The 25,756-nt window shown below is 38.9% G+C and overlaps 1 protein-coding gene across 2 annotated transcripts in view; it reads left to right on the top strand.

Annotated features, from left to right (window-relative positions):
• Positions 1-25,756, top strand: part of ift172 (intraflagellar transport 172) — a 210,536-nt gene that overhangs the window by 75,601 nt on the left and 109,179 nt on the right. For both annotated transcript variants that reach the window (XM_063035645.1, XM_063035641.1), the window contains exons 15-19: positions 13,604-13,716; positions 14,226-14,393; positions 15,822-15,958; positions 19,173-19,280; positions 24,089-24,173. In XM_063035645.1, the coding sequence (XP_062891715.1) occupies positions 13,604-13,716; positions 14,226-14,393; positions 15,822-15,958; positions 19,173-19,280; positions 24,089-24,173 (611 nt within the window). The remainder of the gene's footprint in view (positions 1-13,603; positions 13,717-14,225; positions 14,394-15,821; positions 15,959-19,172; positions 19,281-24,088; positions 24,174-25,756) is intronic.

Here is a 25,756-nt window from a genome sequence, read left to right as displayed (position 1 = left end):
TCTCTAGCACAATGCCTTTTCCACTTCTCACTTCCCAACTTCTCACTTCGTGTCTCTTCCCCACCCACCTGGCTTCACCTGTCAGCTTCTAGCTCGTCTTCCTCCCCTTGCCACATTCTTATTCTGGCTTCTTCCCCTTCCTTTCCAGTCCTGATGGTTTTAGCCCAAAATATCAACTGTTTATTCATTTTCGTAGATGCTGTCTGACCTCCTGAGTTATGCCAGCATTTTGTGTGTACTGTCTAATGAATGGTGCCACGCTGGAGTGAATGCTGCATAATTTTTTGCAGATTGCCTCTACCACTCAAAAGTGATTTTTTAAACAATATGAGTGCAAATGATGTACTTGAAGCTTTTTTTAAACAAATCTCCATTTGTTTTCATTTGATCCTTTCCATTATTTCTTAAGGCCAGTTGTAGAATCCCAATTAGTGGTACAAATGAGACATTTCGTTTGTAACTACATGCTGCTTTTGCCTTCTTATGAAAAGCACTGAGCAATTAAATGTCCCTGTACTTTCATAATGGGTGAGAATTAAAACTATCATAGGAAGTTTTAAGGCACTTATCTTTAGCACTGAGTATTAACTCTTCTTTCAGAACTTTAACTATTGAAGATGCTGTAAAGTGTACTTTGCTTATTTTTTTTCCCGTCAGTTTTTGTTTCTTTGCTTGTAATTTTCTTTTATTTATTTTCCTGTACCACTCTAAATTGCCTTACCTTCTTGGGTAGAGTGGATTGGAAAGTATATTTTCCTTAGCAAAGTGGTCAGTTTTCGAAGGGGCATAAATTTCAGATAACTGATAGGAATAGAGGACAAGTTGAGAAGAGTTGGGTTATTTTCATGCTAAATAAGAATTACTAATTACTATTTATTATTTAAGAGTATTTTGATGAAGAAATGTCAGGACTCTCTTGAAGCACTAGATGGAGTAAGTCGCACTTGACTTTGCTCCATTCTTTTTTTCATTTATTTACCACCTGTTTATTATTCACATTGAAGTGTTTACAATATTTTTGTATGCTGGAATTTTGACTTTTAATTTTTGGAAATGACAACCAGAGGGGAAAAAGGCACTAACCCAGAGTGAGGAAGCCAACAGTGGAAATGGAGGAGAAGGAGGTGCCTCGAAACAGTCTAAACAGCCTGAACAGGCACAACTGACTTTGGAAGTTGTATCCAAGCTTTTAGATGACAAACTTGATAAATTTGATGAAAGATTTTCTAATCTCGAGATAAAGTTAAATAATATTGAAGACCAACTTGGAAAAATTAAACATGAGAATGAAAAGCAACAACTAATTTTGGATCTTGATGAAAATGGCAGACAAAGAGACCGCAGATTGAGCTCATTGGAGAAGAAAGTAATCTCGACCACTCAAACGCTGGAATGATATAAAGCCAAGATCATTGACCTGGAAAATCGCAGTCGCAGACAGAATCTACGGATTACAGGTTTCCCCCGCCATCCGAAGGTAGAGCGTTCCTATGAAACGGTTCGTAAGCCGGAATGTCGTAAAGTGAAGAAGCAATTACCATTTATTTATATGGGAAAAATTTGTGAGCATTCGCAGACCCAAAAAATAACCTACCAAATCATACCAAATAACACATAAAACCTAAAATAACAGTAACATATAGTAAAAGCAGGATTGATATGATAAATACACAGCCTATATAAAGTAGAATTACTTTTCTACAATCATTGCCTCACTGTTCTCCGCAACGAAAATCTCACGAAAGCGCTCTCGGCAGAAACACTCTCTACAGTAACCTTTAAGCTATGAAGCTGCCAAATCGTATCAAATAACACATAAAAATACACAGCCTATATAAAGTAGAAATAGTGTTTATGTACAGTGTGGTATCACTTACCGGAATTGGGAAGACAGTGCCCAGCACACTGATGACAGTGTGTTAGGCTGAGTGGTCGGAGGTTGAGGTGGTGCAGTGGCCCCCACCCTCCGGGCAGCGACCGATACCGATCTGCAAAGCATGCAGCGGTACAGCGGTAGCCAGGACGCACCCAGCACATCTTTAAGAAAAAAGCCGAAATAAACAAGCTAATGAATTACGTGCCAGGCGGCACCTAATTAATTAGCTTGTTTATTTCGGCTTTTTTCTTAAAGATGCGATGGGTGTGTCCCGGCTACCGCTGCATTCTCCGCGGCAATGTACCGGTCCGCGGTCCGGAGGTTGGGGTGGTGGGACACTGGGGTGTCATCTCATCATCATCTGTTTCCATCAGGGCAGGCAGGTCATCTTCTTCTATGACTGCCTGCCTCGATGTCGAAGGTCGAGGTTCGTTGTCTGCTATGGCTGATGTGGAAGGCTTGAAAAACGACAGTATGCTTGACTGCTTAGCCTCGCGCATTTTTTTTATCATTTCATGCAGTTACTTCACGTTCAGTTCCTGGACGACTTCACTTTCGGTCCATTCACTACTGCATTTGGTTTCGATTGTTATCCTTTCCTCTTCCAATTGCATCAGCTCTTCATCTATCAGTTCTTGGTCATAGGATGCCAAAACCTATTCAACATCATCTTTGTCAACTTCCACTAGCCAAACTCACTTTGTCCTTACTTGGTTTACCACGATTGAAACGCTTAATTATGTGTAGTTTTATGCTAAGCGTAACACCCCTACGAGCTCTTTTAGGCTTTTCCAATACCTTAGAACTCATCTTGCTAACGGCTGCTTACAGGCACATGTTCAAGCAAAGCTGGCTAGAATGCAGTTCCGGGGCAGGAGCTTGGCTGCTCGGGGCGCGCACTGCCATTTTTTGTAACAGTGAAAACACCTTCTGTTAGCGAAAACAGGTAACTAATGTAGGTCTTTCATAACAGCGAGTTTTCGTAAAGCGAACGTTTTAAAAGCGGGGGATACCTGTATAGGACTTCATGAGGATATTGAAAGTGGTGATCCCACTATGCTTTTTGCTCAATTTTTAATGGAGGTGTTCGGTACTGAAGTGTTTTCTAACCCCCCCCCCATACTAGATCGTGCTCATCGCTCGTTAAGGTAAACCTCTGGAAGATTTAAAACCCAGAGCCGTTGTTCTACGATTCCACTACGTTTAATTCGAGTTGCACGTTGGAAAGGGGTGATTGAGTATGGGGATCTCAAGTTTTGTTTGGTGGAAGATTTTTGTCCAGAGTTGTTACAAAAGAGGTCTCTTTTTAAGTCGGTGATGTCAGAATTATACCAAAAGAAATTATACCCTGTGTTGTTATATCCTGTGCGTTTAAGGGTTGTTTCGCCAGATAAATCACGTAAGTGGTTTAAATCAGTGACAGAGACACATCGATTTCTTGAAGAGCTTGACTAATTTTCAACTGTTTAATAAATAAACTGCTTTCTCATGTTTGAATGTAGTTGTCTATTAGTTTAAAACTAATGTGTACATTTCCCTTTAAAGTTTGGGAATTCTCATTCTTGGTTGGATCATACCTGTATTTTTTTCTGGAGTATAGATGTTTATTATGCTTTTATGTTAAGATTTCTCTTTTATTATTTTGTGTAAGTATTTTTAACTGTTCATTTAACATTTTGACTTGGCGATTGATTGTTTTTTAAAATATTATAAGATTGTATTTTGTTTCATTTCTCAAGATTTCGCCTTTCAAAATGTCTTGCAATGACTGGGTTCTTTTTTTCAATATTTGTTTTGTCCTTTTCTTGGTATTTCTCTCATAATGTTGTCTGTGGGTGGTTTATTACGTCCTTTCCACTTGGAGTTATGTCTTCATGAGAGTTGGGGGTAATGTATTTGGGATTAGTTAGTGTACTGGCTGGCTATTGGCCAGTTTTTTTTGGGCTTGGTGGGTGGGGGATGGTATTTCTTTTAGTTTAGTATTTTCCAATTGGGATGTTCTGAAACTACAAATATGTCTGAATTGTCGTAGGTTCCGGTTCCTCTTTAAACTTTTTCCTCCTCCTGAATCATGGGTTTCCCGTGCAGTAAGGTTAACCCTTTGCACACCATTTGGCTTATTGTAGTAAAATGGATAATGTTATTAATGTTGTTTCATGGAATGTAAATAGTTTGAATCATCCGATTAAATCGAAGAAGATTTTTAAAGTCTTTCATAGCCTGAATGCTGAGATTATCTTTGCTCATGTGAGGAGGGTGGATAATCAGCTTTTTTTTAGATTTTTGAAGGACTAACAGTTTCATTCTAATTCACAATCTAAGGTAAAAGGAGTCTGTATTTTTATAGACTCCTCACTTTCATTTGATAATTATGAAACAATTACAGACCCGAATGGTAGATTTTTGTTATACTGGCTTACTTTATAATCAAAAAGTTGTTTTGGTTAATATTTATGCACCAAATACTGACTATCCTGAATTTTTTAAGCATTTATTTGCACCTTTTCCTAATTTAAATGAATATAAATTGATAATGGGTGGAGACTTTAATTGTTGCTTGAACCCTTTGATGGATAGGTCTGCCCCTAATCAAATATCTCCAAACAAATCCACTATTTTTATTAACTCCTTTTTAGTTGATTCCAGAATCTTAGATGTTTGGAGGCTTTTTTATATCATAGTTATTCGAGAATTGATTCTTTTTTTATTGATTCTTGATTAGCTTCGTCTGTTATTGCATGTGAATATGATGCAATTACTATTTCTGATCATGCACCTCTGAAACTATCAATTAAATTCACTGACATAACTTCTAGTGCTAGACAATGGAGGTTCAATTCCTCTTTGCTTCAGGATTCAAACTTTGCCAATTTTGTTAAAGAACAGATTGATTTTTTCTTTTCAACCAATTCTACGGATGAAATTTCCAGTGGAATATTGTGGGATACTTTTAAAGTATATATTCGTGGGCAAATTATTTCATATTTTGCTGGATTGAAAAAACAAATTAATAATGAAATACGTGCATTGGTTGATAATATTAAAGAAATTGATAAAAAAACTGTTGCTCCTAATCTAGAACTCTATAAAAAGAGGGTTGAACTTCATATGCAACATAATTTGTTATTAACTTCCCTGACTGAAAAGCAATTACTTAAGATTAAGAGTCAATTTTATATACATGGTGATAAAACGGGTAAATTATTGACAGACCAACTGAAAGCTGCTTCGGCTAAACGTTTGATTAGTAAAGTTTCTAAATGGGATGGTACCATGACGGTTCATCATGACGAAATTAATAAAACTTTTCAAGAATTTTACTCCTCTCTATATCAATCGGAATTTCCTGAAGAGTGTACCATAATGCATGAATTTTTAAGGAAATTGAACATTCTGAAATTACCACTTAATAAATGCTTAGAACTAGATGCATCCATTACGGAAGATGATATTAAGAAAGCAATTTTTGTGATGAATACCAGAAAAGCACCAGGTTTGGATGAATTTAGAGTAGAATTTTATAAATCTTTTTCAAATTCACTTTCACCATGGCTATGTAAAATTTTTAAGGATGCCTTACTTGTAGGTAAATTACCACAATCCTTTTATGAACTGCCCATTTCTTTAATTCCTAAAAAAGATAAAGACCTTACTGATTGTGCATCATATAGACCTACAAATGTTTGTATATCTTTGTTGAATGTAGATTCCAAAATTTTTTCTAAAAATAACAGCAAATAGATTGGAAAAGATACTACCACAAATTATTTCTGATGATCAGACAGGATTTGTTAAAAATCGCTTTTCGTATTTCAATGTTAGGAGATTAATGAACATTGTATATACTCCTTCATCTAAAGTTCCGGAATATGTTATTTTGCTTGACGCCGAGAAGGCATTTGACAGAGTTGAATGGAAATATTTATTTAGTGTGCTTGAGAGATTCAACTTTAGCCCAAAATTTATTTCTTGGATTGAATTGATAGATCATTCACCTTTGGCTTCTGTAGTTACCAATAATCAGAGATCCCTCTTTTTTTTAGGCTTTTCAGAGGTGCTAAACAGGGTTGCCTGTTAAGTCCTTTGTTATTTGATATAGCTTTGGAACCCTTGGCAATTGCCTTTCGTGATTCACCCAATATATTTGGAATTACTCATGGGAAGGAGACGCATAAGGTATCATTTGTATGCAGATGACTTGTTACTATTTATCTATAACCCAGGGAAATCCATCCTGGCAGTTTTATCACTACTAGCTCAGTTTGGTAGTTTTTCTGTTTATAAACTAAATCTTAATAATGAGTGAGCTTTTTCCATTAAATATACAAGTTCCAATTTATAGACATTACCATTTGAATTAATTACTGATTATTTCACTTATTTGGGTGTCAAAATTACTAAAAAAAATAAAGATCTATTTAAAGTTAACTTTCTACCCTTAATTGACCATGTTAAACAATTATTAACTAAATGGTCCCCACAGTCCTTATCATTGATTGGTCGAATTAATGTTATTAAAATGACTGTTTTACCTAAGTTTCTGTATTTATTTCAAATGGTACCAATTTTTATCTCTAAATCCTTCTTTGATATTGTTGATTTTAAAATTTCTTCATATATATGGCAGAATAAAAATCCTAGATTGAGTAAGAAATATCTACAGAAATCAAAAATGGATGGTGGTTTAGCATTGCCGAGTTTTAGATTTTATTATTGGGCAATTAATATCTGATATTTAATGTTTTGGACGCAAGATTGGGACGAAATTCATTGTCCATGATGGGTGAACCTGGAGGGTGAGTCTGTGCAGGGATTCTTATTAGCTTCTATTTTAGGAGCTTTGCTCCCCTTTGCATTAACCAAACTGAATAAACAAATAATTAATCCAATAAATAAGCATACAATACGAATATGGTTTCAATTTTGCAAATTTTTTGGATTGAGCAAATTTATTTTATCTAGTCCTATTATATCTAATTTTTTCTTTCAACCTTCTAGAATTGATTAAGCTTTTTCCTTATGGAAAACGAGGGGAAAAGCATGCTTTCGTGATTTATCTATGGATAATTGTTTCATGTCATTTGAACAATTATCTAATAAATATAAGTTGCCTAGTTCACATTTTTTCAGATATCTGCAGATTAGAAGTTTTTTGAATGGTATTTTACCTAATTTTCCAATATTCCATCCAACTAATATTACAGAAAAAATTTTAGGTTTAAATCCCTATCAGAAGCGCTTAATAGCAGTTTTGTATGATTTAATTATGAAAATACATCTAGGTACATCTGATAAAGTAAAAAGTGAATGGGAAAGAGAACTTCAGGTATCTTTACCCGTAGAGAAATGGGAGAAAATTCTTCAACTAGTTAATACTTCCTCAATGTGTGCTAGACATACACTGATACAATTTAAAATAGTCCATAGGGCTCATATGTCTAAGGATAAATTAGCTCTCTTTTACCGACATATAAATCCTGTGTGTGACAGATGTAACTCTGAGATGGCCTCTCTGACACATATGTTTTGGTCTTGCCCTCTTTTAGATAAATATTGGAAAGATATTTTTGATATTATTTCAACAGTTTTGTGTATCAATTTAAAACCTCACCCTATTATTACAATTTTTGGATTAACAGTGACAGATGCTTGTCATTTATCCTTTTCAGCTTGCTGTTTGATTGCATTTGTTACACTAATAGCTAAAAGATCCATCTTACTTAAATGGAAAGATTCTGATCCCACTACTACTTTTCCATGGTTTTCTCAAACTATATGATGTTCAAACCTGGAAAAAATTAGGTGTGGTATGGTTGATTCTTCAGTTAAAATTGAAGAAACCTGGAGACTATTTATTCAACATTTTCATATGATGTAAGCTGTCCCTTTCAGAACCTTTTTATTTTTTAATAATCTTTTGTTTATCTATGGAGGAGCGGAGTTAATGACAAATAATGTTCTTATCCGAAGGAATAGGTAATCCCAGTTTTTGATTTTTTTTTTTAGTTTAGGGGGTTCTTTATAAAATTCTTTTTTCATGTTCAATTACTCCGAGATTGGGAGGCTTGAATTATATATTTTACTCAAATTATGTTTGTATATGTTAACCATTATCAGTGTTACAGCGATCTCTTTGTATCATTAGTATTGTTAGGTATATTAATCTGAAATTTAATAAAAAGATTGAAAAAGAAAAAAAAAGAAATGTTGGAAAGTTGAATTAGCTCAAGTCAAGTTGAACTTATATGCACAAGCACACATTTATAGAGATGCAATGATAAAATGAATTTGCAACAGCATCACAGGCACATAGCATTAGAGACACAACATTAACAAGGGAAGCATAAGTTAAGCTTAATTATACAAAAGAAGCACAATTAGAACAAAACGTCCATCTTAGTGCAAAGCAGTCACTGTGTTGCTTTTAGCTAGCGATTAGCGTTGTGCAGCTTGATTCAGAAATTGAATGGTTGAAGGGAAATAGCTGTTCTTGAATGTACTGGTGAAACTTGAGGCTTCCGTAATTTCTGCCAAAGGGAGCTGTGAGAAGATAGAATGGCGCAGATAATGGCTATTTTTGATGGTAGATGCAGCCTTCTTGATGCAGCACCCCTTTCAATAGTAGGAAGGGATGTACCAGGATATATTGGGCTGAGTCCACTGTTCTCTGTAGCTTCCTACGTTCGCACATTCAAATTGCCATACCAGACAAGTGGGGATATTTTCAACAGTACATTGCCTGAATACATTGGGCCATGTGGCCTTCTGTGTCTTGCATTTCTAAATTCATTATGATGTAGAATGATTATACAATATATTGCAGTAAACCTTGTTATTGCATTATTTATGTTAAAATTAACGTGTAATTTCTTTAAGGAAGGTTGTCCTTACTGGTAATTTGGACGTATTGATAAGGTCTTTTTAAAATAAAACAACTCTGCTCTTCTCACCTGATCTTCAGTCCTGATGAAGGATCTCAGCCCAAAATGTCAACTGTTTATTCCCATCCATAGATGCTGCCTGACTTGCTGAGCTTCTCTATCACATTGCGTAAATTGCTCTAGATCTCCAGCATCTTGGGTTGCAATCTCACCTAAATTCTTTGACATTTGATGTCCTCTACATAATCGCCTGGAGTTTCCTCCAGGTGCTGCAGTTTCCTCCCACATACTGTGCTGTATCTCTAAATAAATAAATAAATAAAATAAAATAAATTGAAGAGAATCTTATCAGGTAGAATATGTTGATCCAAAATCTGAAATGTATAAAAGTAAGGCTTGCAATTACTGTTATAACTAATGAAAAAATCATCCTTGGTCACTTGTGCGTTGTGTGCAATATTGTGGCAGCTCTGCCTTGTAATCTGTTTCCAAAATATTTTTCTGTTGATTTTGCTGGAACTAAATTTGGGAAGTGGACAACGCGCAGCCACTCCATGTAATATAAGAGATGAGGAATAATTTTTCCCCAGTATAAGATTCCAGTATAATTTTAAGAAGCAGATGTTGTACTTTTGATGCTAGGAACCTGACAATCTTCACAACAGTGACATTAAAGGTGTGTGTACTTACATTAGAACAAGTTCTTATTTGTTTCAATATTCTGCATAGATCAAGTAACATTTTCAGCAACATTAGCCAATGAACTGATTATTTTAAGATTTTACAGCTATTGGGCATTCAAATTTGTACAAACTCCAGCTGAAAATTGATATAGATAATTAAGCCCATCTCGTCTGATTCAAGATTTATCTTCACAAACAAGATGTTGTTATTATTCATTAGCAAGCAAATTATACAATTTACTATTTGAGTTCTTTACTTGGATGTTGTTAATTATGTGCAAATCCCACAAAGTTTTATGTAAGGCTAATCCAAAATTACTAAATATCACCGAGGAATCGGAAAACCTAGGGTTGCATATATTAAACTCTGTTTATCCTATTCTCTCTTGGCATGCATTAGTATAATGGATACGTAGTATCATTTTTAGCTAAGCTAATTTGTCTAGGTTACTTAGTTTATGTAACTAATAACAGTAAGTATTCAATCTCAAGCAACACACATAAAAGTTGCTGGTGAACGCAGCAGGCCAGGCAGCATCTCTAGGAAGAGGTGCAGTCGACATTTCAGGCCGAGACCCTTCGTCAGGACTAACTGAAGGAAGAGTGAGTAAGGGATTTGAGAGGGGGAGGGGGAGATCCAAAATGATAGGAGAAGACAGGAGGGGGAGGGATGGAGCCAAGAGCTGGACAGGTGATAGGCAAAAGGGATACGAGAGGATCATGGGACAGGAGGTCTGGGAAGAAAGACGGGTGGGGGGAGGTGACCCAGAGGATGGGCAAGGGGTATATTCAGAGGGACAGAGGGAGAAAAAGGAGAGTGAGAGAAAGAATGTGTGTATAAAAATAAGTAACAGATGGGGTATGAGGGGGAGGTGGGGCATTAGCGGAAGTTAGAGAAGTCGATGTACATGCCATCAGGTTGGAGGCTACCCAGACGGAATATAAGGTGTTGTTCCTCCAACCTGAGTGTGGCTTCATCTTTACAGTAGAGGAGGCCGTGGATAGACATGTCAGAATGGGAATGGGATGTGGAATTAAAATGTGTGGCCACTGGGAGATCCTGCTTTCTCTGGCGGACAGAGTGTAGGTGTTCAGCAAAGCGGTCTCCCAGTCTGCGTCGGGTCTCGCCAATATATAAAAGGCCACATCGGGAGCACCGGACGCAGTATATCACCCCAGCCGACTCACAGGTGAAGTGTTGCCTCACCTGGAAGGACTGTTTGGGGCCCTGAATGGTGGTAAGGGAGGAAGTGTAAGGAACAAGTTCCGCTTAAGCGGAACAAGTGCTACACATGCCCTTACACTTAGAGAAATCAATGTTCATGCCATTAGGTTGGAGTTATGTTCTCAAATGGAATATAAGGTGTTGTTCCTCCACCCTAAGTGTGGCCTTATCCCGAAAGTGGAGGAGGCCATGGCTGGATATATTGGAATGGGAATGGGAATGAGTGGAATTAAAATAGGTGGCCACTGGGAGATCCCGCTTGTTCTGGCAGACAGAGCATAGATGCTCGGCAAAGCGGTCTCCCAATCTATGTTGGGTCCTACCGATATACTAGGGACCACACTGGGAGCAGCAATCACAGTATATGACCCCAACAGACTCACAGGTGAAGTGTTGCCTCACCTGGAAGGACTGTTTGGGGCCCTGAATGGTCCTGAGGGAGGAGGTGTAGGAGCAGGTAAAGCACCTGTTCCGCTTGCAAGGGTAAGTTCCAGGAGGGAGATCAGTGGGGAGGGATGAATGGACAAGGGAGTCGCGTAGGGAGCGATCCTTGCGGAAAGCAGAAAGTGGGGGGGGGGAGGGGGGGAGGGTAAGATGCGTTTGGTGGTGGGATCCAGTCGGAAGTGGCAGAGGTTTCAGAGAATTGTGTGCTGGACGCAGAGGCTGGTGGGGTGGTAGGTGAGGACAAGAGAAACCCTGTCTCTGGTAGGGTGGCTGGAGGATCGGGTAAGAGCAGACGTGTTGTTGAGGGCAGTGTTGATGGTGAAGGAAGGGAAGCCCTTTTCTTTGAAAAAGGAGGACATCTAGAATGAGAAACCTCATCCTGAAAGCAGATGCGGTGGAGACAGAGGAATTGAGAGAAGGGGATAGCATTTTTACAAGTAGCAGGGTGGGATACGGTTTAGTCCAGGTAGCTGTGAGAGTCCGTTGGTTTATAATAGTCGTCGGTGGATAAGCTGTCTTCGGAGATAGAGACAGTGAGATCAAGAAAGGGAAGGGAGGTGTTGGAATGGACCAGGTGAATTTGAGGGCCGGGTGGAAGTTGGAGGCAAAGTGGATGAAATCAACAAGTTCAGCACGGGTGCAGGAAGCAGCACCAATGCAGTCGTCGATTAGCATAGGAAAAGTGCAGGACGGTTACCAGTGTAGGCTTGCAACATAGGCTGTTCCATGTAGCAGACAAACAGGCAGACATTCCTGGGACTCATGCAAGTGCCTATGGCTAACCCTTTTGTTTGAAGAAGTGGGAAGACCCAAAGGAGAAATTATTTAGAGTGAGGGCAAATTCCATTAGGCTGAGGGAGTGGTGGTGGAGGGCAACTGGTTAGGTCTGGTGTCCAGAAAGAAACGGAGAGCTTTGAGGCCTTCCTGGTGGGGGATGGAGGTGTATAGGGCCTGGACATCCAAAATAAAAATAAGATGATGGGGACCACGGAACCTGAAATCCTTGAGAAAATCGAGAGTGTGAAGTGTTATGGATGTAGATGGGAAGGGACTGAACCAGGGTGGATAAAACAGAGCTGAGATATGCAGTTATGAGTTCAGTGAGGCAGGAACAAGCTGAAACAATGGGTCTACCTGGACAAGCAGGTTTGTGGATTTTTGGTAGGAAGTTGAAACGGGAGGTGTGGGGTGTGGGAACTATGAGGTTGGTAGCAGTGGATGGGAGATTCCTCAGAGTCAATAAGGTTGGTGATGGCGTGGGAGACAATGGCCTGGTGTTTCTTAGTGGGGTCCTGTTCGAGGGGTAAGTAAGAGGAGGTGTCTGAGAGTTGGCGCTGGGCATTGGCAAGGTAGAGGTCAGTTTGCCAGACGACTGTAGCACCTCCCTATCTGCGGGTTTGATGGTGAGGTTAGGATTAGTGCATAGGGAGGGGAGAGCCGAGCGTTTGGAAGGAGTGAGGTTGGAATAGGAGAGAGGTGTGTTAATTCCAGACAGTTAATGTCCTGTCCGCAGTTGGCAATGAAAAGGTCTAGAGCAGGGAGAAGATCAGGGCGGGGTGTCCAGGAAGAGGAGGAAGGTTGAAGACGGGAGAAGGGGTCAACGGTGTGGATCTGGGCAATAGTTTGCCACAACTGAGTTCAAGAGGAAGGGTGATGCAATGCAAGGCAAAAGCTCTTGAAGCAGTTGTGTAGCAATGTTTTCTTCAGCATTGTGCATCTGAAAATTATTCCTGTCCACAGAGGATAATAGTATTTCTGAGTTAACCTGCCCTACTTTAACCAGACATTTCCATGCACAAATTGACAATGATGTTATTTGTGCATCAGTTGCATGTAAGTTGACATCATCCCACATGCTCTTTGCCCAGGAAATTAAGTTATGTTGCGCCAGGGAGCGGCCATCATTGGCCATTCTTGGAACTAATGCCTTCAGAGTGTTCTTGACTTGTGCAGTATGATTTGAAGGTGCAGATTCCAGCCTACCCTTTGGTAGCCAATGCAGGAGAGTCCACTGTAATTTTTCTGTAAACTGTACTTGTCCGTTAGCCATCATCTACTCCCCAGCCACTGAGTTCACACACATAATCCATTCTGCACAATCTATCCCACCCCACTTCTGTTGCCTGTGCTTTTCTCCCTACCACTATTTCCATGCCATGAAGGAAGGTGTACAGCAGACGTTCAGGAAAGTTAAGTCATTAGTCTTAAGGTGATACTGAATTTAGCAGTGATAGGCCTAGAAGCGGTATATGTCCGTTTGTTTGCAATGACCCTTTAGCACCCCCTTTTGGTCCCAAATTGTTCGTAGTCCTAGCTTTTGCACTAAATGATGAAAAGAAATATTTCAGCAATTAGGTGCTGCAGGTCTATAATTTTTGCAAATTAAAGATGTATCGAAGAAAGCAATTAAAAACAGAAATAATACTGGGTGATGGCAGGTGGAATATGTCTTTTTAAAATATTCCAACACATTTTCTGGTTCTTTTCTTCCCAGTTGATCTGTTATCTGGATATAACTTGGGTGCTGTAAGTCATGATACAAAAATTGACTGGTTGGAGCTGAATGAAACTGGACGCAAGCTGCTTTTCAGAGATAAAAAACTTGGTGTAAGTTCTGCTACTTGGTTTTGCAGAATGTAAAATAAGTTAATATCTGCAAGCTTTATATTTGTACAGGAGGCACTGTTGCAAGAATTTGAATAATCAATTTGAATTAAATGTTGGCTTTTATGAATATAAAGCTACTGCATGATAGTCTTTGCTCTGCCTCTTCTATCCAAAAATTATTTGCATTAAATTGAATTTGTGATGTTGCAGAGAAGGAATTTGGATTTTTTTTAAAATGAGAGACTGACTGTGACGGAGTGTCTTGACATTGATGTGATGCATCTGTGAGGGTAGTGAAATAAGGACAGGCATTCCTTAGAATTCTGTTGCTTAAAAAAATTGCACATCCTAGAAATAGCAGTGTGAGTGAGGCAAATAATCACTCTTTGAATGCACACCACATAACTAAAATTAAAATCAAAACACAAAACTTGAGAAGAGACAGCTGCTTCATGTTTCAAAAAACATAAATTTGAGAATATAAAATCATTCTCTTTTCTATCTCACAGCTGCACCTGTTTGATATAGAAGACAATACAAAGACAACGATCTTGACTTATTGCACCTATGTTCAATGGGTACCTGGCAGTGATGTGGTAGTGGCCCAAAATCGTGGTAATCTTTGTGTCTGGTATAATATTGATTCTCCTGAGCGAATTACAATGTTTCCACTTAAGGTAATTAAAAATTAAATCTTAAAGACAAATCTCAGCAATTTATGATGCTAACATAAGACTTACTACAGGACTGTCTACCTGTAGACATTACAAAACTATGAAATGTTATGAAAATCAAGAAGCTGCAGATGCTGGATACTTGAAACATAAGCAAATGGTGGAGACGCTTAGCAGATCAGATAATATCTGTGAGAAGAAAGCAGAGTCAACATTACTTGCTGAATGCTTCTAGAGTTTACTGTTTTTATGTGAAATCTTATTATTTTCCACAACATTCATTTGTTGAAAAATATCTGCCAAATTAATTATTTTTATTTTACACTGTCAAAATTTTAGATTGCCTTTATTTCACTCTGGGTATATGCTGGGTGTACCTGGGTGCCGTGGTAGTGTAGCGGTTAGCACAACACTATTACAGCTCAGGGCTTTCAGGAGTTCAGAGTACAATTCCAGCGCTGTTCTGTAAGAAGCCTCTGTATATCCTCCCTGTGGAATGTGTGGGTTTTCCCCGGGTGCTCTGGTTTCCTCCCACAGTCCAAAGACGTACCAGGTAGGTTAATTGGTCACCGTAAAAATTGTCCCTTGATTAGGTTATGGTTAATCAGGTTTGTCGGGGGTTGCTGGGGCGGCATGGCTGCAAGGGGCAGCTCTGTGTGGTATCATTAAAAAAAATAAAAAAAAATTGCTTGTCCTCCAGCAATTTATCTTTGCTCCAGATTCCAGCATCTGTAGTTTCTTCTGTCTCCTTTATACCAGTTTCATTCCTAAGATGGAGGGACTGTTGTATGAGGAGATTGGCTGGATTAGGCCTATCATCACTCAAATTCAAAAGAGGGAATAGAGATACTATTTAAACATTTAAAATTCTGACAGGCTCGAGAGACTGGATTCAGAGAAGATCTTTCTTATGAATAGATCAGTTTAGAACCAAGGGTCCCATGTTTCCTTGTTCTGTCACATATTTAACCCAATTTTTCTTTCTTTCTAATTACTGGCATTTTTCTCATCATGTCCGAATATATAAAATGCCTTCATAGTTTCAAAGGTGAAGAGGTATGTGCCTAGAAATACAGTGTTATAGCATTCTTTTTCAGTTATCATGCAATTGAAAATTGATCTTTATGTTTTTCCAAAGAGAACAATGTTAACTATTTCCTGGTTATTTTGCTTTCCATTGTAAATTCATTCTAGCATTTGCACATGTTGCAACATTTTGCTTCAATATGATATGTGTATCGGGGGAAATGAGATAATGTCTCCATATAAATTGCTGGTCATTCCCAAAATAACTAGACTGGATCCAGGTCAAGTAAATCCCTTACAAATTTTTTTTTAACTATTCTGTCTCCCTCACCTAAATGTACACTGCTACCTTCCCCTAAGCAGTGACACTGTTTTCATTTATTGTTAATTTTTTTTTGTCTACAGGGTGATATTGTAGATCTGGAGCGGAGTAATGGTAAAACAGAAGTCATTGTCACTGAGGGAGTGAACACTATCTCTTATACTCTGGACGAAGGACTGATTGAATTTGGCACAGCAATTGATGATGGAGATTACAGTAGGTTAGTGCAGAATGTTAACATTCTGGTATATCGGATAAAGGCTTTCTGTATTTATTGCCTCTTGGGTTATATTCAGATTGAAATGAATTGCTATTATATTAAACAATTTACTGCAGCTATAAGGAAATGATTCAGATGTAATCTTAGCTAAAGAAAAATATTTGAATTCAAATAGTTTATTTTGTATGAAGTAGTTTTAATAGTAGTACTTTAATACATTGAGCTGCAGCACAAAATAATTTAGATTGAACAGCAGAAATGATTAATTATGCATACTGTACATCATAGACATGCTTTTGAAAACATGAAAAGTATCAAATAATTTTAAAGAATATTTGGACTGAATTCCTTTATTTAATCCTTACAAAATAACCAATGAGCATAACTCAAGTATGTCCAAAATATGGCCACATCTTCCTATTGTTCAGTTTTATTGCTCTTAAATATACCACATTATAGTTTTGTATTTGTGATAAACTAATACAGGTAATCCATGCAGGGATCATCTGAGGTTTTAACTTTGTGATGAATCTTGCTCTCTCATCTAGAGCCACGATTTCCTCAAACAGTGTGATTTGAGATGCAAGCTCCTTTCACTTATTCTGATGTTCTTCATCTTTTGCACACTAATGTGCAATGCAGACTTTCAGCTTTAGCTCTTTACTACAAGGTACCCAATACCAACACCCTGCTAACTGCTGAGTTGGAATTGGTGTGGGATATGTCTCACTGCAAAGAGTCTTCTAATTGTCAACTAGTTATTTTAACAGCAGATGAGGTAAATGAGTAACCTCTTACATTAACAAAATGATTTCTTCAGAAAAATTAAGTCAATGAAGGATAGTTACATATAATCTGTGTATAAAATCTATATTGGTCTCTTACAATTGGTTGATAGAAGAATTAATCAATCATTTCTGCCATTGTTGGCAAGAACACATGAACCAGGCAATTTCCAGAGCAGAGATTGAATCTTTATAATATGTAGATCATGCAGCTAATATCTTGGACTTTGACAGAGGACACAAAGTAACAGAAGACACAAAGAAAGGGATGTTGGTTACATCAACAGTGGTATTGATAGACTTGGATGAAAATAAAAGTAATCAATCAGTTGAATAACGTGGATCAAAACTGTGAATAGCAGAAGCGATAAGGGGCAGGGATTCTTTATGTAAATTGGCTTAGATAGTAAGCCTTTATGAAAGACTTGGAAATTTTTGATAGGAGCAGCTCAACCTTTTAGTTATGAATGCTACAAACGTTTTGTTATTTAGTTTACAATCTATTTTTGCCTGGTATTAGGCTATAGTAAATGGATGAAGATGTTTGTACAATAAATTACATATCCTTATAAGCAGATTGAAGTAAGTAATTTGGGAAAAGAACAATCATTACTACTCCATGTACAAAAGGGCAGAATTCCATATTATTCCTTTTTTCCTTTCAATCTGAAATAAGTGGGTTTCATGTTTTTGATATCAGTTTCACTCTAGAACTCATAAAGGGATGATATTCCCCACTCAAGGATGTATCTTTTAAAGACTATTGGAAGTAGCATTAGCAAAGGCATTAGTGATGATCTTTAAAAAGTTGATAGATTCTGGCATGGTTCCGGAGGACTGGAAGATTGCAAATGTCACTCCGCTATTTAAGAAGGGGGCAAGGAAGCAAAAAGGAAATTATAGACTTGTTAGCTTGACATCGGTGGTTGGGAAGTTGTTGGAGTCGATTGTCAAGGATGAGGTTACGGAGTACCTGGAGGCATATGACAAGATAGGCAGAACTCAGCATGGATTCCTTAAAGGAAAATCCTGCCTGACAAACCTATTATAATTTTTTGAGGAAATTACAAGTAGGCTAGACAAAGGAGATGCAGTGGATGTTGTGTATTTGGATTTTCAGAAGGCCTTTGACAAGGTGCCACACATGAGGCTGCTTAACAAGATAAGAGCCCATGGAATTACGGGAAAGTTACATACGTGGATAGAGCATTGGCTGATTGGCAGGAAACAGAGAGTGGGAATAAAGGGATCCTATTCTGGTTGGCTGCCGGTTACGAGTGGTGTTCCAGAGGGGTCCGTGTTGGGGCCACTTCTCTTTACATTGTACATCAACGATTTGGGTTATGGAGTAGATGGCTTTGTGGCTAAGTTTGCTGACGATACGAAGATAGGTGGAGGGGCCAGTAGTGCTGAGGAAACGGAGAGTCTGCAGAAAGACTTGGATAGATTGGAAGAATGGGCAGAGAAGTGGCAAATGAAGTACAATGTTGGAAAGTGTATGGTTATGCACTTTGGCAAGAGAAATAAATGGGCAGACTATTATTTAAACGGGGAAAGAATTCAAAGTTCTGAGATGCGACAAGACTTGGAAGTCCTCATACAGGATACCCTTAAGGTTAACCTCCAGGTTGAGTTGGTGGTGAAGAAGGCGAATGCAGTGTTGGTGTTCATTTCTAGAGGGATAGAGTATAGGAGCAGGGATGTGATGTTGAGGCTCTATAAGGCGCTGGTGAGACCTCACTTGGAGTACTGTGGGCAGTTTTGGTCTCCTTTTTTAAGAAAGGATGTGCTGACGGAGAGGGTACGGAGAAGATTCACTAGAATGATTCCGGGAATGAGCGGGTTAACATATGAGGAACGTTTGTTCGCTCTTGGACTGTATTCCTTGGAGTTTAGAAGAATGAGGGGAGACCTCATAGAAACATTTTGAATGTTGAAAGGCATGGACAGAGTGGACATGGCAAAGTTGTTTCCCATGATGGGGGAGTCTAGTACGAGAGGGCATGACTTAAGGATTGAAGGGCGCCCATTCAGAACAGAAATGTGAAGAAATTTTTTTAGTCAGAGGGTAGTGAATCTATGGAATTTGTTGCCACAGGCAGCAGTGGAGGCCAAGTCATTGGGTGTATTTAAGGCAGAGATTGATAGGTATCTGAGTAGCCAGGGCATCAAAGGTTATGGTGAGAAGGCGAGGGAGTGGGACTAAATGGGAGAATGGATCAGCTCATGATAAAATGGCGGAGCAGACTCGATGGACCGAATGGCCGACTTCTGCTCCTTTGTCTTATGGTCTTATAGTAGTAGAGAAAGTGAGTGTCTAGTAATTAATTTATTGATAATCTGCTTGAGTAAAAATTAAGGGTAAAGTGTCATTGTTTGGGAAAATTAGCATGATGAGTTTTAAGTGTAAGTGTTAATTTTTTTTCCAGGGCTACTGCTTTTCTGGAAACATTGGAGATGTCATCAGAGACTGAAGCCATGTGGAAAACATTAAGCAAACTTTCTTTAGAAGCACAGCAATTACATATTGCAGAGAGGTAATAGCTGGTGTTTTAATTAGGGAACCATAGAGGAATTTAATTTTCTGAGATATATAATGAAATACTCCAAGAGATATGATTCATGGCTGTTCGTAAGAATTACATGCTCATGCCTTTGTCTTTGCTTCCCAAGAATTTGTCTCCTTTACTACTATATCACGGCAAGATATCAGAAACCTAAAAACATAGAAAACCTACAGCACAATACAGGCCCTTTTTGGCCCACAAAGCTGTGCCAAATATGTCCTTACCTTTGAAATTACTTAGAGTTACCCATAGCCCTCTATTTTAATAAGCTCCATGTACCTATCCAGGAGTCTCTTAAAAGACCCTACTGTATCCGCCTCCACCACCGTCGCCGGGGGCCCATTCCACACACCCACCACTTTCTGCATTAAAAAAAACAACAACTTACCCCTGACATCTCTTCTGTACCTACTTCCAAGCACCTTAAAACTGTGCCCTGTCGTGCTAGCCATTTCAGCCCTGGGAAAAAGCCTCTGACTATCCACACAATCAATGCCTCTCATCATCTTAATGCCTCTATCAGGTCACTTCTCACCCTCGGTCGCTCCAAGGAGAAAAGGCTGAGTTCACTCAATCTGTTCTCATAAGGCATGTTCCCCAATCCAGGCAACATCCTTGTAAATCTCCTGTGCACCCTTTCGATGGTTTCCACATCCTTCCTGTGGTGAGGTGACCAGAACTGAGCACAGTACCCCAAGTGGGGACTGAACAGGGTGCTATATAGCTGCAGCATTACCTCTTAGCTCCTAAACTCAATCCCACGATTGATGAGGGCCAATGCCTTCTTAATCACAGAGTCAACCTGCGCAGCAGCTTTGGAGTGGCCCCTGGTCTCAGACCCCAAGATCCCTCTGAACCTCCACACTGCCAAGAGTCTTACCTATTCTGCCATCATACTTGACCTACCAAAGTGGACCACCTCACATTTTATCTGGGTTGAACTCCATCTGCCACTTCTCAGCCCAGCTTTGCATCCTGTCAATGTCCAGCTGTATCCTCTGAACAGCTCTTTTCAGAACCTTACCAGGTACTCCATCGGGACCCTCTGCCATTTCATTGCTCATTGCTAAATCTGGAAGGTCCCATACAATTGGAGAAGAACTGATTCTGCTAGCAGTAAGGGAGGTTCTGAGTATAGTTTTACATAAGTCACCAGACCAAATAGTTAATGCAATTCTGCCTATTGACAACTCTGTTCAAAGATGAATAGATGAAATGTCGGAGAATGTTGAAGACACATTGTGCTACATACTTAGGACAACATAATTTGTTCTGCAGTTTAATGAGTCTACTTTGCCAGGCACCAAATGTTCACGTCATAAAAGATGGAAGCATGGTTCAAGAGTTGGTATTTGCAAAAGGACTAGAAACAGGTATGAAGGGAGAGTCAGTATTTTAGGTTGTTAAGCAGTTTTCAAAGAGAAGGACATTATGCTCACCAACGTTCTTGCTTGTACAACAGATGGGGCACCATCAGTGACAGGCCATTAGCGAGGGGGTATTACTTTCTTGAAAAAGGCTGTATCTAATACATTCACAGATAACATTTGGTTGCCAGAAACCTAACTGCTGGGCTGCAGATATCATTAAATACTATTATCAATGCGGTGAATAAAATGAAGTCCCGTGCTCTCAATTCTGGACTGTTTATAGAGCTTTGTATTGAGAACACTGAACAGTTTGAGTGGTTGTCGTTGCATACAGAAGTCAGATGGCTGTCCTAAGCAGGGTGCCTGAGACGCTCTTGCACTTTTTGAAACTTATTGAAAATTCTTTGAAGACTCGAATGCTTCATTCAGTAATCAACTCAAGAATATTGGGCATGACATTGCTTATTTGTCAGAATTATTTGCATAGTTTAATGAAACCAATCTTCAATCGCAAGGAGATTATGTGAAATTTATCAAAGTCAAATAGGTCATCTTCACATTTCTATCCAAGTTAACTGTATTTAAGTGCAACATTGGCCATTGTGACCTTTTCCAATTTCCAAGCATCTCTGAGTTGGAAGAGAAAGAAAGAATGCCAGATGATGATCTTCAAGTATACTGTGCCCAACTGGATGAGCTACATAAAGACATGTCAAAGAGATTTCAGAATATTCTCTCAATCCAAATTCCAGATTGAGTAATAAAACCATTCCTGAATATTTGTAATAAGGAATTAACAGGAAGAATGGAGGAAGAAGTGATCTCACTACAAAATACCTTTAAGCTGATGCCAAGGTTCAAAAAATTATATCGAGATTTTTGGTTGCAGAAAGCAATCACTGAATGCTATCCTGTGCTGAGAAAAAGGTCAAGATGTTCTTTATTGCCTTTCCAACATGATATTTAGTGGAGCGCCGTTTCAGTGCATTCACCCAGCTTCTTTCAGAGCAATGAAACAGACTGCAAATTACTGAACATGGGATCTGAAACATCTTCTGAGTGACATTCAATCTGACGTAGAGAAGCTGATGTAGCTGCAACAGGTCTATCCATCTCATTGAAAGGTGAAAAATTAATAGAGTAGTGAATAGTTGGGCTACTAATGTATGCTCTAAAATTGTTGATGAAAATTGTTTTGACTGTAATTAAAGAAATTTTATTTGTAGCTGTAAATAGATTTGAACAATTTTTGTAATTGTTTGTCACTGGTTTGAATTCAGCAGTTCCTATTTTCTTTTACTGTGCACCATAAATCAAAATTCTTTATAGTTTTAATATAATAGACAGAAAGGGAGGGGGCACTGGGGATGCGGTCTGGGAGCCAAGGGGCCAGTAATCCAAAAAAGTTTGGGAATTATTGGTCTAGAGCCAGGTGTTCTCTGTGTGGCAAAGGCTGTCTCATTATTGAGAATTTGTGAACACTGTAGAATAATCACCAAGCAATTCCGTTTTATGGAAAGGAAAGGATCATTAATAAAGTGGCTAAAAATAGTTGAGCAATGCATTTTGCCAGTAGCATCTCTCAGCTGCTTTGACCATTAGGCTTCAGCAACCACAACTGCCTTCCTGCTTCATGTTGGGATTGTTCTGGCTAGTGGAGGATTTTGTCAATTGGTACCAGCTCTGTCAGAAGATGCATTTATGTTGAGAGCATTTAATCTCACTGTGTGTCATTTCACCTTTTACCTTTTGTTTCGGTCCTAATCAGGATAATCTGATAGATTAGATTGAATGGTTGTAGAGAAATCCAAAAAGAGTGCCAGTAATAGATATGGTTATTAATAGATGTGGTTATTTGTTCATAAAGATTAATTTAATAGTCCGATAATTATAAGGAACTTGATGACATCATCATTATAGCTTGTCACACCAGACAGCCAGGCACTCTAGTGTTGTTTGATTGATGTTGAGCAGGTCAGTGTCAGCTAAATCAGGTGAGAGTGGGCAGTTGCGCAGAACTTGTTCAATGTTCTGCACCCTTTCGCCACGCTCACAGGATTCGCTGGTCTCTAAACCCCACTTCACCATGTTGTCTCCCGTCCTACAAACTCCCGCTCTCGCTCTGTTGAGAGTGCACCACTTCCGTCTGTCAAGCAGTGCCCCGTCTGGCAATATTTCTGTGGGGTCTTGCACTGTATTGTTTGGTGGGGTTCTGGCTCCTGTTTGTTGCCAGAGGTCAATCCTGTATGTTTGGGGGGATGTTCTGAGTGGTAGTTCCTCTACTGTCCTCGATTTTAGGCGGTTGGAAACTGGCACATGATGAGATAAAAACAGGTTGATTATCTGCTTTTAATTTCATTGCAACAGTAGCATTCAGAAGCGACACTTCATCTGTGTGTCTGTTGTAGTCACCTAGTGTGTCCAGTACTCCTGGTTTGCCCTACTGTATGTCAGTGAGACTGATGTAGTTTGGGAGATGGCTTCGCTGAGCACCTATGTTCCATCCACCGAAAAAAGCGGGATCTCCCAGTGGCCACCCATTTTAATTCCACTTCCTATTCCCATTCCGACATGACAGTTCATGGCTTTCTCTACTTTGACGATGAGGCCACACCTTATATTCCATCTGGGTAGCCTCCAGCCTGATGGCATGGACATTGATTTCACAAGCTTCCAGTAATATCCCCCTCGCCTTTCACCATTCTCCATTCCTTTTTCCTTCCCTCACCTTTTCTCCTTACCTGCCCATCACCTCCCTCTGGTGCTCTGCCCCCTTTTCCTTTTCTTCCATGGCCTTCTATCCTCTCTTATCAGATTCCCCCTTCTTCAGCCCTGTGTTTCTTTCACCGATCGACTTCCCAGCTCTTTACTTCACCCTTCCCCCCTCCCGATTTCACCTTTCACCTTATAGTCCTTCCTTCCCTCCCCCACCTTCTAACTCTGACTCCTCATCTTTTTTTCTCCAGTCGTGCTGAAGGGTCGTGGCCCAAAACATTGACTGTACTCTTTTCCATAGATGTAGTCTGGCCTGCAGAGTTCCTCCAGCATTTTGTGTGTGTTGCTTGGATTTCCAGCATCTGCAGATTTTCTCTTGTTTTTAATTTTTAGTTTTAATAACCCAGTTTTTACTTTGTCAGGTCAATGCTGATGTCATAGATTCACTGGACCAGCTTATTGTGCAGTAAGATCTTAATTTTGCTGAGCCTAACTTCAGCAGAGTATCGTCAGGTCTCAGAGCTATGTTCATTATACTTAATTTTGAATTATTATTATCCAGAACAATTTAATGTAGAAGAATCAAAATAACCTAAAGTTCTAGAATTGGCCCAAATATATCAAAGCAAACAAAAACATATTGGGGATTGAATCTGCATTTAAAAGACTTAATGCATGTTCCTTTTTTTAAAGATGCTTTGCTGCCCTGGGGGACGTGGCTAAAGCTCAGTTTCTTTGTGAGACTAACCGGATTGCAGACCAAGCAGCAAAAGAATATGTAAGTCATAACTGGGGCAATTAAACAACAACAAAAAACTAATTGTCAGTTGAAAAACTTAAATATATCTGATAATTTTATACACTATAAAACATTAAAATGTTTCATTAATTTGTGTTGCATATAAATTATAAAACAGTGTTGTGCAATAATTGTTCTTTTGGGAAATGTTAAATTTGTTATCTTTTGACAAATTGAAGTTGATTTGGGACAAGGTGAAATTTGCAAGATTAATTTCACTTATGGCCTCTGGCCATATGTCTAATGTTATTCAGAAAAGTGCTTTCCGCCCCTCTGCCAAAATATATTTACATATATAATGACCACGGGCAATGTGAGGGGTCACACTCCACAGATGTGTCATATTATCTAGGAGGGGAAAGATGTGGAGCATGAATAAATATATGAATTACAGTTTGTAGATGGTTCTATTGATGTTTCGTGGGTCATGGTTATGTTATGGGACCAGTATCCAGAGGTCTGAACCTTTTTGTGTAATGGCAGGTAAGTTATGGTAGGAAGGCATAATGTTATTGATGAAGCCAGACCATTTTTAAGAGAACCAGGAAAATGATTTTATGCAAAGGTAGGAAAAACAGGAATTATCCCAAAATAGCCTGTGGACTCTGAAATTTTCAAGGTAAAGATTGACATATTTCTGCCAAGTATTGATATCAGGGAATATAGAATTTTGGTGGTAAATATCATTGAGGTACAGATCAGCTAAACAGAGCATGAACATGTGGCCCAATTTCCTCCTCGTATCTATCACACAGTAAAATGTGGAATTGAATGAATTTTATACTTAAGCCAGTAGATGGCAGACTTTATTCGTTGTAGTTTATAGATTTATTCCAGCATCAACGGCATGAAAAATAAGAAAACAAAGAAGGGTAAGGTCAGCTACCTCAACAAATATCAAATGATAGCATTCACATCTATCATTATGAATTGTTTTGAGAGGTTGGTTCTGGCTAGAATTAACTCCTGCCTGAGCAAGGACCTGGACCTACTTCAGTTCACTTACTACCAAATCAGGTCACAGTAAACCATATCTTACTGGCTGTCCACTCTCCTTTGGAACACCTGGACAATAGCAAAAGCATGTGTCATGCTGCTACTTATTGATGAGCACTCGATATTTAATACCATCATAATCCTCTCTGTATTACCCACCAAGCTTCTAAACCTGGGTCTCTGAACCTTTCTCTGCAACTGCTTCCTTGATGTCCTCATCTGAAGGCCACAGTTGGTATGGATCAGTATTAACATCTTCTCCTTTCTAGCAATCAACACATGCATATCACAAGAATGTGTACTTCTACTCTCTCTATACTCGTATCACCGATAAGTGCAGATCCAATGGGACTCATCAAATATTCCCAGTTAGGACTGAAATCCAGAGTCACAGCCATGGGTACTTCAATAAGCAGCATTGTTTTAAGGTGTTTAAAAAATTTATCGATACTCAAAATCAACGTATCCTGGACTTCAGGCTCAGGTCACGAGTATAGTTCCCCTTTAAGTAAGTGGAAGTGCGGAAGCTGCGTTATTCGATGGGCACGATTGAGACTCCAAGGCCT

This window comes from Mobula hypostoma, chromosome 2 (genome assembly GCF_963921235.1).
Source record: "Mobula hypostoma chromosome 2, sMobHyp1.1, whole genome shotgun sequence".
Classification (NCBI taxonomy): domain Eukaryota; kingdom Metazoa; phylum Chordata; class Chondrichthyes; order Myliobatiformes; family Myliobatidae; genus Mobula; species Mobula hypostoma.
This window is presented reverse-complemented; position numbering and strand designations above follow the sequence as displayed.